Raw genomic sequence first — 19,002 nt, forward strand, 5'->3', positions numbered from 1 at the left:
TTTAATATCAGTTGGCGTAGTTGCTTAATTACTAGAATTACGATTACAAAAACAAAACAAATAAATGTTTGAATTAAAGAAGGAGTAAACATTTATGGTTTCAAAATCCAAACAGCTTTGTTGAGAAAAACAAGGGGAAAATGATACCTTACAACAAAGGTGATATATATATATATATATATATATATATATATATATATATATATATATATATATATATATATATATATATATATATATATATATATATATATATATATATAACTTACATTAAGCCGAATTAGAAAGTGTAATGTTGTCCATCTGTGCCGTCTGTTTGGTAGATAGAGAAAATGAGCCTGCCACCATAGTGTCATTGTTGACTGCTGAAGCCGAATGGAGGAGGTAAATTCAGATGCTTGAGTTATGATTGATTACGATAAATGAAGCTAACGTTTTTAATTAATACATTACTGCATAAAAACTATCTATATCTTTTTCAGGACTAAATGGAACAGTTTGTAATATAAAATACGGGCGGAAATTTGGAAGTCAAATAGAGAATGTCAAAACGTGTGAATTCATTACACATTCTGGAAATCAATAGGCAAGTTCATACCTTTATTTGTATCTCAACAGATATCTGCAAAACAGTGAACCACTTGCACCTAAAATAATTCAGCTCATGTAAAATATCTAAAAGGAAGAATGTATCATTTCTAATTATTTACCTTATTTTTACTCTGTGTATTTTTCTGTTTGTAAACTAAGTGAATCATTCTTTAGTATGGGGTACTATTGTTTATGCTTGAAGTAGCAATCGAGTTTTAAGTTTCGTTTTTGATTAATTAATTCATTATTGTATTTAAACTAAACATACATTTCTTTTGACAACTTTTGCTTTCATTATATACAATATATCGTTGACACTGATATATACTGAACCAAAGTTTAAATATTTATCCAAGATAATGTACATATTATATAAATTAAATACTTTCGTTTGTCCCACCGTCGGGGTTGCTGATTTCCATCTAACTCCCAAGATGTTAAGAACGATGTAGCAATTTTGACCTGGTTCTGGTCTTTGCTTGATATTATATCATGAGCACTTCAGGTTTGGTTTATTTTCCCCCAAGAGCTTTCGGACTGTTGTTGATTGCTTTGGAAATGACGATATCCTTATAGCATTGGAAAATTGTGTTAAAATGACTAAAGCTTTTTATACAGATTGCCAATAATGTTTAACAATATCGAGGACAAAATGAACATGAAACACCAGCTTGACAAATTATTGAGTCATAATAAGATCCGCTCTAATCGTAGGAACGTACTAAATAAATGCAGTCTAACAACTGAATTCACATTTGAGGCGTGCTTAGCAAATGTTTCAGTGCATGAACATTTAAGAAAAATGAAACACGTTGGCTGTAGCATTGCAGGAAAACTTGGTTATTGCCAAACGATCAGTATGTTAAAGAGTAATCTGGAACACTCTGTTGTTAGAGCTGAATTTTTTTTAAATTATGGCTTGAAGCAAATAAACAGATGGTTCAAACTTACTATAGTCTGTCCCAAGTTATTGCTTCCATCACTTTTTGATCATTTTAAATAAAAATACACATACCCGTGAAAGAAGTGCAGTTGAAATCGACGAAATGGAAAATATCCAAGATATCTTCATTAACAAATTATCCCATTTCACTCTTTAAAATTTACAGGTACGAAAACAAGTTTCTTACGGAGATTTATAATGGGAAATGTTTTCATCTTTTCTCCATTCGGAAGTACTCGGAACACCTCGCTAAATTTTTCAATGTTAATACCCGGGCTTATTAATGGCTGATACAATGCAAAATCTCCGTAGACTTTCTATTTTGGGATGTGTATTGAAACCTGAAGCGGTAGAGGGGGCGTTTCAAAACAGATAATCTGGACATTTTTCATATTGGTGAATGAACGTAGTTTAAGCACAAAGGCATTTATTATTATCGAAATATCAAGCGAAAAGTGGTGGAAGCAATAACCCGGGACAGAGTATAGTCGTTCATAGACGTCAATTATACGCGGGAATAGCTAACTGAATGCAATAGCTTAACTATTTTCAGAGGTAATAGTAAATATTAAATTAATGTAGAATAAATTCATCTTTAGCAAAACTGGATCTGTTAGAAAGATGTACAGAAAAATAATCAAATCAGCAAAATAAACATACAATTCTTATATAAAATTTCTTTTTCTATCTATCATCAATTTTAAATCAAACGATTATACAACATGTGATACATGACTTTTCATTGATTAATATTTTTTTAAAAAATATATTTTGACCATAATGCTATTATTTGAAACAGTGGCATGGATATGACATCATCACGTCGGATACAAAAATATCGTCATACTTAATGTAAGTTCACATCTATGAGAAGTTACATACATGTACTTGGAGATACTTAGAAAGCTCACCAGGTGTGAAGAAGTAGAACGATGGTGCACGTCTGCATCCCACACCACATCGAGGTCAAGACTCGAAGTAAGTACCAACTCTAGAACCACCTTGATGTTCAAGTTCACCAGTACAGAATTCTCTCTCTAGCAGAAGGAGCATTCTAACTTAAAGGAAAACACATAATTAATTCCAAACTATAATGCAACATACCTTTGGAAAAAAATCAAGTTTGCTAGAAAGTAAACATTGCAGGAACAATATATTATTATCAGAAAGTATGTGTCTTATTGATGTTTCTAGTAGCTTTGCTGTTCGGGCGTAGTATTCTGTATGTAGTGGTGTTGGGCTGAAAAGAAAGTTATAATGTCAAACCTAGTCATTACACCATATTCAATAAAAAATCCATAGGTCTTATGTTGTAAGGATAAATCCATAAGAGATTCATGTATTGCAGTTGTATTGTTTGTAACTTACTGTACCTGATGTAAGTACCCAATGATCCGTTACATACTTGAAGGTAATGGGAGAGCTCGTCCATAGTGAGGAATTAGAACGATGGCGCTCCTCTGCCGCCCACACCACAGCAAGGTCAAGAACCACAGTAAGTACCAACACTAGAACTACCTCGATGTTTAAGGTCACCACTTGAGAAATCTCTCTCTAGCGGAAGAGTTATCTTAATCCAACAGGAATGTCGCTAGTTGATTTTCCTTTAAAATAAACGGAGGGCTGCTATTTTAACCTGTACATTTTGTTGTATATTTACATATGCATACTTTGGATGATCTTTGTCATCTATGTTTGCATGATAAAAGTAAACAATCTATGACATCAATGCAAGTGTAATATATTTCATAATTATTTGCAATTATTTTCTTACCTTGATTCATTAATAATAGTAACATTTTCAATGACTATACCCTTGTTTGACCATGCTGATTTGGTTTTTTTTCTTCGACGTTTTGGAACGCACGTTGATCTTGAACATCTTTTCTTACTACGGTTCAGCAAACGAAATGTTGCGCGAAAAATGTTTTCTCGGGTTTTTGTAGGAAAAATACCATATAGAATAGTTTTGTTGAGTTTTTAATCTAAAACTTTATGCATGTGTAAACCATATAATACTTATTGTCAGCTTTTAATTATATTCAATATTTTCAATTTCCAACAAAATATAAAGTTGCACATATAACATAAATTAGATATAATAAACATAAATAAAATATATCATATACCTGCCTGGAGATTTCATGGTCTGGTCAAAAGTAGCTCCACTGATTTTAGATTAATGAACCTTGATTTCAAATGCCTGCCTTAAATTTCCCAGAATCAGCAAGCTTAAACAATGTGTTTGGTTTTTTTCTTTGTTTGGGTTTTTTGGGATGGGGGTTGCATATATAAAATGGTATTTTTCATTGACGCTATTAATATTGTTTTGTGATCGCGAAATTTGAATTGTTCCATTTTTCAACAATTCATGATAATAATTATGTTCATTGTACTGTATACAGTGACCAAAAAAAAACCGTCAACAATTACACACAATTTGAGTCGTCTTGATTAATATTAGTGTACCAGTGTCAGCTTTTACCTGTGGTATGCTGGTCTCCGATTCTCGGTGTTGTCTTGACTGTCTGTCGTGTAAGGGCACCGTCTTTTGATTTTGTAAAGGTAACCGCTGGTTCTATAAAACACAAGTAAACTCATAAATTCTACATTAAAAAAAAATTACTTTTTAGCATGTCTCAATTTCTATCTTCTATTGGCGCTACTAAACTGACAATCTTTGTGGTACCGGTTGTACATTAGGCAGATGAGAATAAAAACCAAAAACTTATCAAGTACACAAATATAACATCTAGGTTGATATTAGTGTACAAGTTTAGCCAAGGTACGTCAGCTTTCACCTGTGGTTTGCTGGTCTCCAATTCTTGGTGTTGTCTTGATTATCTGTTGTGTAGGGACATCGTCCTTAGTCTTCGGAAGGGTAACCGCTGGTTCTACAATACATTCATGTACAAGTAAGCTCATGCTGTCTACATTAAAAAACGATTCTAACGTGTTATTTCTGCATTTCCGGCAGAAAATTATAGTCATTTAATTCTGATTATTCTAGTATGGTTTCTTTAAAAGGACCTAAATGTGAGGGTTTTTTTTCATCATATTCTTTTCAATTCAAAATGAAATGGCAAACTTATGATTCTGATAATGTTAGTAATCTTAAAATAATTACATATTATTTTGCACTTTCTGTTTCTATTCATTTATTTGTTTACCATAGACCAATATAAGGTTTGTAAAAATTTACATTTAAAGCTGTGTAAAACATTCTTAAAATATGCTGTTTAACTTAAAATTATTTCTCCTTTTACACTTTATTTTTGTTTCTTTATTATCAAAAATATGATTGTCTAGAAATTAATACAAGCACAAAAATTGGATTTCTCCTTTGTCTTAGGAAGAGTAACCGCTGGCTCTACAATAAATCCATGCACAAATACACTCATGGAATCTATATTTAGAAAACTGACACTAGCTTACGCTTGATTTCTGCACGTACATTACAGTCTTTTAATTTTAATCTTTTGAAACATTTTCCGTAAGAGTGCTTGGTAATTAATCCTAAAATGTATTAATCACCTTAAGAACTCTAAAAAGGTTTATGTATTTTTGATTTTTCAGATTAATAATAATTAATGCTTTTTATCTTCACTAATGATAGTTATTTAAAACACTAACATGTTTTGGTAGAAATGATACGTAATTTGTTTACCACCAGCCTCCTTAAATAGACAATGTGTTATGTTATACTTTCATGTTAAATACTGAAATCTGATTGGTTTAAACGCAGTTGGCTATCCGTTCTATTAATCCCCAGCGTAAGCAACACGCTTGGCAAAGGGTAACACAACGAATTGTTACATGCGCGTAAATTATGCGCTTACGGTTCGCCGTAAAATTAACTTCATTTCTATATAAGAGCAGTAAACTTTTCTCTAAAATTAAGACATTCAGTATAATAAAATAAATAGTGCCTGTTTGGGAGGGTAACTGTTGAAATTGGCATCCCTCGCGTCGGTTGACAATGGTTTTCTCTGGGTGTCAAATTCAACAGTTACCCTCCCAAGCAGGCACTATTTATATAATGGTTTCTCTCTTCAGAGAGTAAGAAGACTTGGCCAATGAATCGATCATTCAAGAGTCAAAGAAATAGCATATCCTTTTAAAGTACTTTTTTATAACAATTATTAAAATAATTCTGATCATGCTTTAAATAAATTTTGAATATAATTTTGTACTTTATCTTGAAACGTTTGTTTACTTTAGATAAAAATAGTCTAAAAAGTTCACGTAATATTCAAAGTTTGGTATTAAGCTATGTGACGCAATATAATCGTTCAATTTTTTTTCTGAACTTAAAACTTCTGCAAAGTTTTTTTTCTCCAGGAGGGGATAGATTATATAATTTGTTTTACTTGTTTGGTTAAATATACTGCTGTAAATTAAAATCAATTTTATTTCACTTTTTTTTGTTACTTTAATCCTTGCCTTAAAGTATAAAACTATATAATTCTACAGGAAAAAAAAGGAAGTTCGATTATTCTAATGGAATTATATAAGTTGTTTATCTTAATAAATGTTAATTTATCTATCATGATTCATTCTGCTTTTAAGCATGCCACATTCAACTACTTACATATCCTCAAGGTGAAAAAATCATTGCATTTAATTTAAATTCTAATCTCCACTATCTTTGTAGCTATAAAATTACAAATTGAATTCCATTCCCAATGTTTATTCATGACGTCATTGGCATATAGTCTAATATATGCGTGTTCATCAACATCATATGACTGTTTACTGTAGTAAGACAGTTTACATTATTAGAGGTCACGGGCAACAGTCTGCGAGCCAGTCCGACTGATCAACTGTTGCCCGAGATAAAGTGAACAACTGTTTTGTTATACCCTTAATGCTCAATAAATCGTTTTCGCGTCATTGGTCAACAGTCATTTTAAACAGTTGATTTTAACAGTTCCAATCCATCAGCTGTAGTCCAAAAGTCAAAATGCTGGACTTTTTTCGTATAGAGTTATATAGTAACCATTTTACAGGTATAGAACAATTTGAATTGTAGTAATCTTCATCTTACAAACCCCACCTTTGTCAAAAAACAGTATGTCATATGTCACAACAATTACAAAGGTGGGGTTTGTAAGATGAAGATAATGTAATTCAAAAACTAATCATTTTATAAAATATATCATATACCTGCCTGGAGATTTCATGGTCTGGTCAAAAGTAACTCCACTGGTTTTAGATTAATGAACCTCGATTTCAAATGCCTGCCTTAAATTTCCCAGAATCAGCAAGCTTAAACAATGTGTTTCGTTTTTTTTGTTTGTTTGGGTTTTTTGCGATGGGGGTTTCATATATAAAATGGTAGTTTTCATTGACGCTATTAATATTGTTTTGTGATCGCGAAATTTGTATTGTTTCATTTTTCAACAATTCATGATAACAATTATGTTCATTGTACTGTATACAGTGACAAAAACAGCCCGTCAACAAGTACACATCAAGTCGTTTTGATTGATATTTGTGTACTAGGGTCAGCTTTTACCTGTGCTATGCTGGTCTCCAATTCTCGATGTTGTCTTAATTATCGGTTGTGTAGAGACATCGTCCTCAGTCTTCGGAAGGGTAACCGCTGGTTCTACAATACATTAGAGTACGAGTAAACTCATGATGTCTACATTTTAAAAAACGACGCTAACGTGTTATTCCTGCATTTCCTGCAGAAAATTATAGAATCATTTATCATTATTTTATGATGGTTTCTTCAAGTGTACCTAAATTTTTTTCATCATATTCTTTTCAATTCAGAAAGAAATGGGAAACCTATGGATTCTGATAAAATGCATATAATTTTGCATTTTCTCTTTTTATATATTATTTTGTTTGTTTAACATAGACCAATTTAAGGTATGTACAGACTTACTAAAATCAAGATTATAAAGCTGTGTAGAACAACATTTTTTCCGTATGAATATTTTCCTAGCAGGGGACAGATTATTTAAAAGTAATGTACTTTTTTTATTTTTAAAATATGCTGTTTAACTTAGAATTATTTCTCCTTTTACACTTTATTCTTGTTTCTTTATTATGAAAAATCTGATTGTCTAGAAATTAATGCAAGATCAAAAATTAGATTCCTCCTTTGTCTTAGGAAAAGTAACCGCTGGCTATACAATAAATCCATGCACAGATAAACTCATGGAATCTATATTTAGAAAACTGATACTAGCTTACGCTTGATTCCTGCACGTACATTGTAGTCTTTTAATTTTGATCTCTTAAAACATTTTTCGTAAAAGCGCTGGGTAGTTAATCTTAAAACATATTAATCACTTTGAGAACTCTAAAAAGGTTCTATATGTTTTTTTATTTTCAGAATAATATCAAATAATGTTTTTTATCTTCACTAAATGATAGTTATTAAAAAAACAAAATGTTTTGGTAGAAATGATATGTACTTTGCTTACTACCAGCCTCCTTTGATAAACAATGTGCTATGTGTTTTCCCTCCAGAGAGTAAGAAGACTTGTCCTATGAATCGTACATTCAAGAGTCAAAGGAATACCATATCCTTTTTATATACTTTTTTATAACAAATGAAATTCACGAATTCTGATCATGCTTTAAATAAATTTTGAATATAGTTTTGTACTTTATCTTGATACTTTTGTTTACTTTAGATAAAAAAAAGTCTAAAAAGTTCACGTAACATTCAAAGTTTGGTATTAAGCTATGTGACGCAATATAATCGTTCATTTTTTTTTCTGAACTTATAACTTCCGCAAAGGTTTTTTTTTTCAGGAGGGGATAGATTATATAAAAATGTTTTACTTGTTTGCTGTAACTTAAAATCAATTGTATTTCACTTTTTTGTTAATTTAATCCTTGCCTTAAAGTATAAAAATATATAATTCTACAGGAAAAAAAAGGAAGTTCGATTATTTTAATGGAATTATATAAGTTGTTTATCTTAATAAATGTAAATTTATCTAACATGATTCATTCTGCTTTTCAGCATGCCACATTCAACTTTTTACATATCCTCAAGGTGAAAAAATCATTGCATTTTATTTAAATTCTAATCTCCACTATCTTTGTAGTTATAAAATTACAAATTGAATTCCATTCCCAATGTTTATTCATGACGTCATTGGCATATAGTCTAATATATGCGTGTTCATCAACATCATACGACTGTTTACTGTAGTAAAACAGTTTACATTATTAGAGGTCACGGGCAACAGTCTGCGAGCCAGTCCGACTGATCAACTGTTGCCCGAGATAAAGTGAACAACTGTTTTGTTATACCCTTAATACTCAATAACTCGTTTTCGCGTCGCTGGTCAACAGTCATTTTAAACAGTCGATTTTAACAGTTCCAATCCATCAGCTCTAGTCCAAAAGACAAAATGCTGGACTTTTTTCGTATAGAGTTATATAGTAACCATTTTACAGGTGTAAAACAATTTGAATTGTAGTAATCTTCATCTTACAAACCCCACCTTTGTAAAAAAAAAACCCAGTACATCATATGTCACTAGTGTACTAGTGTCAGCTTTTACCTGTGCTATGCTGGTCTCCAATTCTCGATGTTGTCTTAATTATCGGTTGTGTAGAGACATCGTCCTCAGTCTTCGGAAGGGTAACCGCTTGTTCTACAATACATTCATGTACAAGTAAACCCATGATGTCTACATTTTAAAAAACTATGCTAACATGTTATTCCTGCATTTCCTGCAGAAAATTATAGAGTCATTTATCATTATTTTATGATGGTTTCTTCAAGTGTACCTAAATTGTTTTCATCATATTCTTTTCAATTCAGAAAGAAATGGCAAACCTATGGATTCTGATAAAATGCATATAATTTTGCATTTTCTCTTTCTATTTATTATTTTGTTTGTTTAACATAGATCAATTTAAGGTATGTACAGACTTACTAAAATCAAGATTATAAAGCTGTGTAGAACAACATTTTTTTCCGTATGAATATTTTCCTAGCAGGGGACAGATTATTTAAAAGTAATGTACTTTTTTTATTTTTAAAATATGCTGTTTAACTTAGAATTTTTTCTCCTTTTACACTTTATTCTTGTTTCTTTATTATGAAAAATATGATTGTCTAGAAATTAATGCAAGATCAAAAATTAGATTCCTCCTTTGTCTTAGGAAAAGTAACCGCTGGCTATACAATAAATCCATGCACAGATAAACTCATGGAATCTATATTTAGAACACTGATACTAGCTTACGCTTGATTCCTGCACGTACATTGCAGTCTTTTAATTTTGATCTCTTAAAACATTTTTCGTAAAAGCGCTGGGTAGTTAATCTTAAAACATATTAATCACTTTGAGAACTCTAAAAAGGTTCTATATGTTTTTTTTATTTTCAGAATAATATCAAATAATGCTTTTTATCTTCACTAAATGATAGTTATTAAAAAAACAAAATGTTTTGGTAGAAATGATATGTATTTTGCTTACTACCAGCCTCTTTAGATAAACAATTTGCTATGTTTTTTCCCTTCAGAGAGTAAGAAGACTTGTCCTATGAATCGTACATTCAAGGGTCAAAGAAATAGCATATCCTTTTTATATTCTTTTTTATAACAAATGAAATTTACGAATTCTGATCATGCTTTAAATAAATTTTGAATATAGTCTTGTACTTTATCTTGATACTTTTGTTTACTTTAGATTAAAAAAAGTCTAAAAAGTTCACGTAACATTCAAAGTTTGGTAATAAGCTATGTGACGCAATATAATCGTTCATTTTTTTTCTGAACTTATAACTTCCGCAAAGGTTTTTTTTTTCAGGAGGGGATAGATTATATAAAAATGTTTTACTTGTTTGCTGTAACTTAAAATCAATTGTATTTCACTTTTTTGTTAATTTAATCCTTGCCTTAAAGTATAAAACTATATAATTCTACAGGAAAAAAAAGGAAGTTCGATTATTTTAATGGAATTATATAAGTTGTTTATCTTAATAAATGTAAATTTATCTAACATGATTCATTCTGCTTTTCAGCATGCCACATTCAACTTTTTACATATCCTCAAGGTGAAAAAATCATTGCATTTTATTTAAATTCTAATCTCCACTATCTTTGTAGTTATAAAATTACAAATTGAATTCCATTCCCAATGCTTATTCATGACGTCATTGGCATATAGTCTAATATATGCGTGTTCATCAACATCATACGACTGTTTACTGTAGTAAAACAGTTTACATTATTAGAGGTCACGGGCAACAGTCTGCGAGCCAGTCCGACTGATCAACTGTTGCCCGAGATAAAGTGAACAACTGTTTTGTTATACCCTTAATGCTCAATAACTCGTTTTCGCGTCGCTGGTCAACAGTCATTTTAAACAGTCGATTTTAACAGTTCCAATCCATCAGCTCTAGTCCAAAAGTCAAAATGCTGGACTTTTTTCGTATAGAGTTATATAGTAACCATTTTACAGGTGTAAAACAATTTGAATTGTAGTAATCTTCATCTTACAAACCCCACCTTTGTAAAAAAAAAACAGTACGTCATATGTCACTAGTGTACTAGTGTCAGCTTTTACCTGTGCTATGCTGGTCTTCAATTCTCGATGTTGTCTTAATTATCGGTTGTGTAGAGACATCGTCCTCAGTCTTCGGAAGGGTAACCGCTTGTTCTACAATACATTAATGTACAAGTAAACCCATGATGTCTACATTTTAAAAAACGATGCTAGCGTGTTATTCCTGCATTTCCTGCAGAAAATTATAGAGTTATTTATCATTATTTTATGATGGTTTCTTCAAGTGTACCTAAATTGTTTTCATCATATTCTTTTCAATTCAGAAAGAAATGGCAAACCTATGGATTCTGATAAAATGCATATAATTTTGCATTTTCTCTTTCTATTTATTATTTTGTTTGTTTAACATAGACCAATTTAAGGTATGTACAGACTTACTAAAATCAAGATTATAAAGCTGTGTAGAACAACATTTTTTTCCGTATGAATATTTTCCTAGCAGGGGACAGATTATTTAAAAGTAATGTACTTTTTTTTATTTTTAAAATATGCTGTTTAACTTAGAATTATTTCTCCTTTTACACTTTATTCTTGTTTCTTTATTATGAAAAATATGATTGTCTAGAAATTAATACACGATCAAAAATTAGATTCCTCCTTTGTCTTAGGAAAAGTAACCGCTGGCTATACAATAAATCCATGCACAGATAAACTCATGGAATCTATATTTAGAAAACTGATACTAGCTTACGCTTGATTCCTGCACGTACATTGTAGTCTTTTAATTTTGATCTCTTAAAACATTTTTCGTAAAAGCGCTGGGTAATTAATCTTAAAACATATTAATCACTTTGAGAACTCTAAAAAGGTTCTATATGTTTTTTTATTTTCAGAATAATATCAAATAATGCTTTTTATCTTCACTAAATGATAGTTATTAAAAAAACAAAATGTTTTGGTAGAAATGATATGTACTTTGCTTACTACCAGCCTCCTTAGATAAACAATGTGCTATGTTTTTTTCCCTTCAGAGAGTAAGAAGACTTGTCCTATGAATCGTACATTCGAGAGTCAAAGAAATAGCATATCCTTTTAAAATACTTTTTTATAACAAATAAAATTTACGAATTCTGATCATGCTTTAAATAAATTTTGAATATAGTTTTGTACTTTATCTTGATGATTTTGTTTACTTTAGATAAAAATAGTCTAAAAAGTTCACGTAATATTCAAAGTTTGGTATTAAGCTATGAGACGCAATATAATCGTTCATTTTTCTTCTGAACATACAACCTCTGCAAAGTTTTTTTTTCCAGCTGGAGTATATAAAAATATCGTACTTTTTGGTTAAGTATACTGGTGTAACTTAAAATCAATTTTATTTCACTTTTTGTTTGCTAACCTAATCCTTGCATTAAAGTATAAACCTTCATATAATTCTACAAGAAAAAAAAGGAAGTTCGATTATTTTAATGGAAATAATTTATCTATCATGATTCATTCTGCTTTTCAGCATGCCACATTCAATTATTTACAGATCCTCAAGGTAAAACATTTTTTGCATTTTACTTAAATTTTAATCTCCATTATCTTTGTTGTTATAAAATTACAAATTGAATTCCATTCCCAATGTTTATTCATGACGTCACTGGCATCTAGTCTAATATTGGCATGTTCATCAACATCATATAACTGTTTACTGTCGTGTAGTAAGACAGTTTACAGTTGTTAGAGGTCACGGGCAACAGTTTGCGAGCCAGTCTGACTGATTAACTGTTGCCCGAGATATATAGTCAACAACTGTTTTGTTATAGCCTTACTACTCAATAACTTTTTTTCGCGTCACTGGTCAACAGTCATTTTTAACAGTCGATTTTAACAGTTCCAATCAACAGATCCAGACCAAGAGTCAAAATGCTGGACTTATTTTCGTATAGAGTTATATAGTAACCATTTTACAGGTGTTTAACAGTTGGCATTACTTGAACAATTGTTGTGACATATGACGTACTGTTTTTGGCAAAGGTCGGGTTTGTAAGATGAAAATTATGTAAATAAAAAATTAATCATTTTTTATTTGGTACAGTCCCTGGAACGTTTTACTTTCCCATTTTTCCGTGCGTTTAACGTGCGCTCACAGTGCGTTCACTGTGCGCTCACAGTGCGTACTTCGTGCGTTCATTTGCGATCTCCGTTCCGCTCCGTTCGCGCTCACCGTTCACAAAACGCTCAGCGTGCTTTCACTGTGCGTACACAAAGCGTTCACCTTACGTTCACCGTTCGTTCGGCGTTCACTTATTGTTTAGTCCGTTTTCATTCATTTTCGTTCGGAACTCCAAAATGAAAGGATCGGTATCAGCATATTGAGAAAAGAACCCTTGCGTAAAGGTGAAAGGAAACTTATATTACACATGAAACACCATTTTGATAAGAATTTAATCCGGGGAATTTTAAGTACACATTCTTGAGCAGGTCTGATTTTAGTTGTTGTTGTTTTATATCACTCTCCTAAATAGGCATTATTTTTGTTGGCTCAAAAATGGCGTAAGTATGCAATTACTGTAAACATTTTAAGTTACACAATACAGCAATAAATTGCTACACAAATAATATTTATTGATTTATTTTAAGACGTCAGTCCAGTCGTTTGAAAACAGGTGAGTTCAATCAACAAACGAATCGACACATATATAAGTATAAGAAACGGACGTTGTATTCGTGTACTTTTCACTATTCATATAATAATTCCTTTGATGTCCGATCACAAACATATCCGGCATGCTCGACAATAAACTGAACAGATCAACTTAAGAAATGTAAGCATAAATGCGTGTTAATTTATAGATTAACAATAAATCCAACCGATTTATCAATAAATGCGATGTTTTAAAATGATTTATAAAGTAAATATTACATCCCGAATCGTGTTTTCTTATTTCGCCGAACGAATCAGCCAATTACTGCTTAACTCATTTAATTACTATATGATTAGGCCAAAAATTGATGTAAATGTTTGTTTCAACAATAAATAAAAGTTCTTTATCTGCTTTATATGTTATGATACATATATCTATAGAAAACAAAATTGCAATGGCTTTTTTGTTTATTTACGTAGTTGTGTACACTCCGCGTACGATGTAATATTTCGGATACATAGGTATTGAAGTTACCTCGCTCTAAAGATTTTCGGTTTTATATATTGATTAGACATTTTTATTATTACATCTCTCGATTATTCGTTGATAAAATTAATATCATGGTCTTAAATTTGGTTTTAATTTTTTGTTAACTTTCAAGCTATTTTTTCCTGATTACCGACAAAATACAACGTAAGGATAACCATCAAGGCACTCCAAATAAATCATTCATCTTGCATTCACATATCGTTCACCGTGCATTCACCGTTCAATTTGCGTCCCGTTTGTGCGTTCATTAGCGTTCACCAAATTCCGTTCAGCGTGCGCTCACCGTTCGCTCAGAGTGCGCTCACCGTACGCTTAGAGTGCGCTCATTGTACGCTCAGAGTGCGCTCAGAGTTCACTCACCGTTCAAGTGTGAAAGTAGAACGTTTCAGGGACTGTACCATAATTGGAAATATACTAAGTTATATATATATAAGTATTTGGTTTTTAAATTTTGACCATTCGTCATTGACTTTTATAGAGAGATTATTAGGATCACTCCTTAATAATGCCTATTCGAAGTTAATTGGATTTGTTTACGTGTCCGACCGTAATGATCTTCACATTTGAGTCAAGAAATGTATCCTTTTCCTAGAATACTTACTGGAAGTAGAGTCACAGCTCATATTGTGATAAGAAACGTTAATGATTTTCTTTCCTTTAAAGTGGTCAGGGGAACTGCATGTCGGTTCAGCATAGAATAGTTCGTTGTATGGCAGAAATCCCTTCATAAATTCCACAAACGATTGTAAATCACACGAACATTGAAAGGGATTTCCTCCAACATACCTTTAAATAAAAATAGAAATACAACTAGAGCAGAGCTCGTGGCAAAGCCACGAGTAGGTCTTCCGTTGTTGCTACGAGATGAAAATTTATGTGATTTGGTGTCAAACGATTATAATGACTAATGACTAAAATTTCACTTCTGCTTTTGTTATAAAAACGTGCTGTGATTGAAAGCTTGTATAAAGACAGGAAGGAAATGTTTTAGGAAAACTATTTGTCGAACACAGTTTGTGTAATTGTTTTGAAAACTCTTTAAGGCCCTGTCACACAACGTTGCGTTCCCAGGGCGTGTTCACGGCGTTGTAAAATTCATGGAATCGCCGTAGGATTGCAAGGAAAATTCAGAAAGGCGTTCTTACAGAGCTCCCAACTACGTTTCCACAGAGTTCTACTTGGCGATTGACTGCCCTCTTGCTGGGTATCCGCCGAGCGCTCATGATGGGCTAGGAGTTTTTACCGCGCATCCACAGCGTGCTCTGCGCGCTGACTGCGTGCACATGCGCTGTTGGAGACTTTACGGCGCTGTCATGGCGACCTTACTCCACTTCTGCGGCGTGTTTATCGGAACGCAGAGCCACGGCGCGTACTTTGTGCATGTTCAAAGTGCGCGCCGTCGCATGGCGTTCTAAAATGTTCTAGGCTAGGATATCCCACCGCGGCGAACGAAGATGCCGTTGAGTTGTTACGGCGCTGTAAAAGACTCTAGTTTGTTTACCATGGCGTTTTACAATTCAATTTTTCAGGGTAGCATGGATTGTTATATATTACATGTACTCATGATTCATGTAAGGAAATGTACGTAAAAACGTGCATAAAAAACACGTAACTTCTGTAACTAAATCTTTCTAATTTTTTGAAGAACTTTGTGCAAGTTTGAATTTATTTCGTGCAGTCAAAATTTGTTAAATAGCCAAAATTGATGGCATCTCTGAAAATTTATTCAGGGCTGATATTATTTGATAATACGAGTAGACTTGAACATTTAAAATAATAATCAGCTATCCAAGATCATCGGGAGAATGTATGCATAAGTTAGCGTCTAAATTTTACTCCTGATATACAGACACCGCTATTTAACGTAAAATTTAATAATATTATTTAAAGAAATGAATATTACTTTTCTCTACGATGCAATAGTATTCAAAATCCCTATTTTTAAGTCAGTTTTTTCTCCTTTATCGGATCAACAGTTATTCTCTCGGAGAAAGTTTACGTATGTATTTTAAAAAAAGAAAAGGGAGAAACTTCAATAAAAATAAGCGAAAAATAATGGTGTTACGGTTTTTATTTTCAGTTAATTTAATTAAATGTGACAAAGGCGCATATTCGGTCGGATTTTTGGTAACATGTACATGAAGTAAATTTGATGCAAGTTCCATGTTTGTTTTTTGTGGGTTTTTTTGTTTTTATTTTTTTTGCTTTTCTCTGCTTTCTCATAATGATATATCAAAAAACTACGTACATGTCACAAGCAATATTTGCCTTCTCTATTTATCTTGTATTTTAATAGATTGGGTAATCATTGTTGACCTAAAATTAGTATTCCACTGGCAGTAGCTAACCATGTAAGTAAATTAAGTTGCATGACATCCTCATACCACACAACTTCAATAAAACTTTTAAAAAAAAATCAATTTTCATATAATTAGCAATAAAGAAAATCCCCAAGAACACATGTCCATCTCACTGAAGTGTAACTTTGAGAAGCGCATATATTTTTTGGAGGCAGATATGTCGCTATATTATAGTCTGTAAGTCAAGTAAACTAGTCCTAACTTGCAATACTTTGATGATTTCTATGGCGACCACCTGCATAGCATAATGTAGTTGTATTTCATAACATCTTATCCCAAGAAAAAATTACATTTGACTTAAAACTTTTAATTATAATATATATTATTCTGTTCATAACTATATATAATAGAAGTTAAGCGTGTTCGACATGTTAATTTATTATGGCCACGTTCTCAGATTACGATCTCGCACCTTTAATGTGAAAATAAATGTCTTGTTGTTTGATAATTGACCACTTTGAAGAAAGCACCCTTCGAACTGTTGATTAATTACATAACAATTGATGATCTGCAGCCATAAATAAGCTGGGGCTATATATGTTCTGAGCTGTTTGCGCTGTTCAAAGTGACACAAGATTTTCGGTAGCACGTGGCGATTGAATTTACGCAATAAAGAAAGTTGAAATTTACAAAGAATGACCGAATAAAAAAACGGGTGGGAAAGAGAAACACGCTCAGGAGAAAATGTTACACATAAGAAGAAGTCACTATCAAATGATTTTCGACAGATCTGGAATTTAAAAAAAAAAAAAAACACTTGGCAGCGGGGCGGTGGGAGGGCAACACAGAAATAAGTTCGTTTTCACAGTGAAACTAACGACCATGTAGAAACACTACAGAAGTAATTAATATGTGACCGATAGAATCTAAACAAAACTTGTTTCAAAATCATGTTAATATTCTTTAAAATAATCACCGAATGCCTTAATTCAGGCATTCTTTTATCGTGTCAGCACCTACCGCAAACATGGCACTTTGATCATAATTTGATTTGATTTTTTAAATTACCTTGTACGCTGTGGTATAAATCAATGCTAAATCAACTGTACGAGTAAAATAAATGTATCTGTTCATATGAAACCAATATAATAGTTTAAAACATAATAAAAATGGTTGCGTTCGTACAAAATACCAAACATGCACGCGTGATAAGGTACATGTAGAGGTCACTTGCGCGGGATCTTCTCGGCCATGTGCGCGAATGATAAATGATCATTATTTAAAGGTTTTAATATTTGTGTTGTTGTTTTTTGTTGTTGATTGAAAACATTATTTGTACAGTTTTTAAAACATTTAAGACTTACAATCCAACCATTCCAATATGTCTCACGAGTATTTCCGATTTGGAGTAATATCGCTTTTATTAATTTTCAGAACGACTTTTTAATTTACTCTCCAATGTTTAATTTAACTAAATACAAAATGAACAAGCTTTTATAACATAAAATTAAAACAGTGTACAGTGTATTAACGGCTATATAAACTCAAACACGTTCATATTCATGTAAGTGTGCGGGTGCGAATATTGTGTATTAGATAACCGTTTACCGCTAGGTAGAGCAGCCGTGGATGATTTCCTCGGCCGCGGGCGAAGGATAGATTACATAAAGGTTTAACGCATACACACGCACAGCTCAGATCCTAGGAAGATTTGAAAAGTTTGCAATTCAATGACTAAATTCTATCAAATAGAAATTCTTTTTTTACTTAAAACCCACATTTGATATGTATGTCTGATATTGCATTAGATTGAGAATTGCATTGCTTTTATAAATTAACTGAACAATTTCTTAATTGACACCCTATCGTTTAATCCAATTGAAGAATAAACCTTTATGTGTAATCAAAACTGAAATAATTCTTCAGTTCGCAGCTAAATTAACTCATATATGAGAGACGCAACTCTCATGTATTACATAACCGCTGACTGCTAGGTAGTCCAGCCGCGACCATGGTGACCTATTTTCTCGACCGTGGGCGAGGGATAGCTTACGTAATAATACACATCTCTGATTCAAGGTGGGTTTTAAATGCATGCAGTATGATAACTAAAATGTAATGCATAGAATTTTTTTTAATAAGTATTTTGTGTTTTACTAGAAAAGACTGTTTTGTTTTTCGATTCTCGTCTTTAAGGATTGTGCACTATAAAAACTAAACAACAATGACTTTAACTTCTATTAAAAAAAAGCATGTGTTCTAATTTTTTTCTCATGAATTAAAGCCTCCTGTATAAACCATCATACTTTCTGTGGTAACTTTTTGCCAGTTTTACGCGCAAAGACTTTCGTTAACTTGCCAAATGAAAGCAGGTACATGTTAACATGTAAAGCTTTTTACACTCATACTACACAAATCACTTACAAAATAACATTGTAACGACCTTTATGAGATCCCAACAAACAACTTTTCCAGCGACAGCAATATCGAAA

At 32.0% G+C, this 19,002-nt stretch overlaps 1 protein-coding gene across 1 annotated transcript in view; it reads right to left on the bottom strand.

Annotated features, from left to right (window-relative positions):
• The window catches only part of LOC128182853 (phospholipase A2 inhibitor-like), a 309,453-nt gene that overhangs the window by 5,718 nt on the left and 284,733 nt on the right, over window positions 1-19,002 (bottom strand). The window contains exons 11-20 of the mRNA XM_052851613.1: window positions 14,812-14,996; window positions 11,086-11,178; window positions 9,070-9,162; window positions 7,053-7,145; window positions 4,336-4,428; window positions 2,908-4,112; window positions 2,446-2,774; window positions 977-1,160; window positions 599-647; window positions 270-365 (exon numbers count right to left, since the gene is read on the bottom strand). Of these exons, the coding sequence (XP_052707573.1) occupies window positions 4,009-4,112; window positions 4,336-4,428; window positions 7,053-7,145; window positions 9,070-9,162; window positions 11,086-11,178; window positions 14,812-14,996 (661 nt within the window). The 3' untranslated portion in view covers window positions 270-365; window positions 599-647; window positions 977-1,160; window positions 2,446-2,774; window positions 2,908-4,008. The remainder of the gene's footprint in view (window positions 1-269; window positions 366-598; window positions 648-976; window positions 1,161-2,445; window positions 2,775-2,907; window positions 4,113-4,335; window positions 4,429-7,052; window positions 7,146-9,069; window positions 9,163-11,085; window positions 11,179-14,811; window positions 14,997-19,002) is intronic.

The sequence above is a fragment of the Crassostrea angulata genome, chromosome 5 (genome assembly GCF_025612915.1).
Source record: "Crassostrea angulata isolate pt1a10 chromosome 5, ASM2561291v2, whole genome shotgun sequence".
Lineage (NCBI taxonomy): Eukaryota > Metazoa > Mollusca > Bivalvia > Ostreida > Ostreidae > Magallana > Magallana angulata.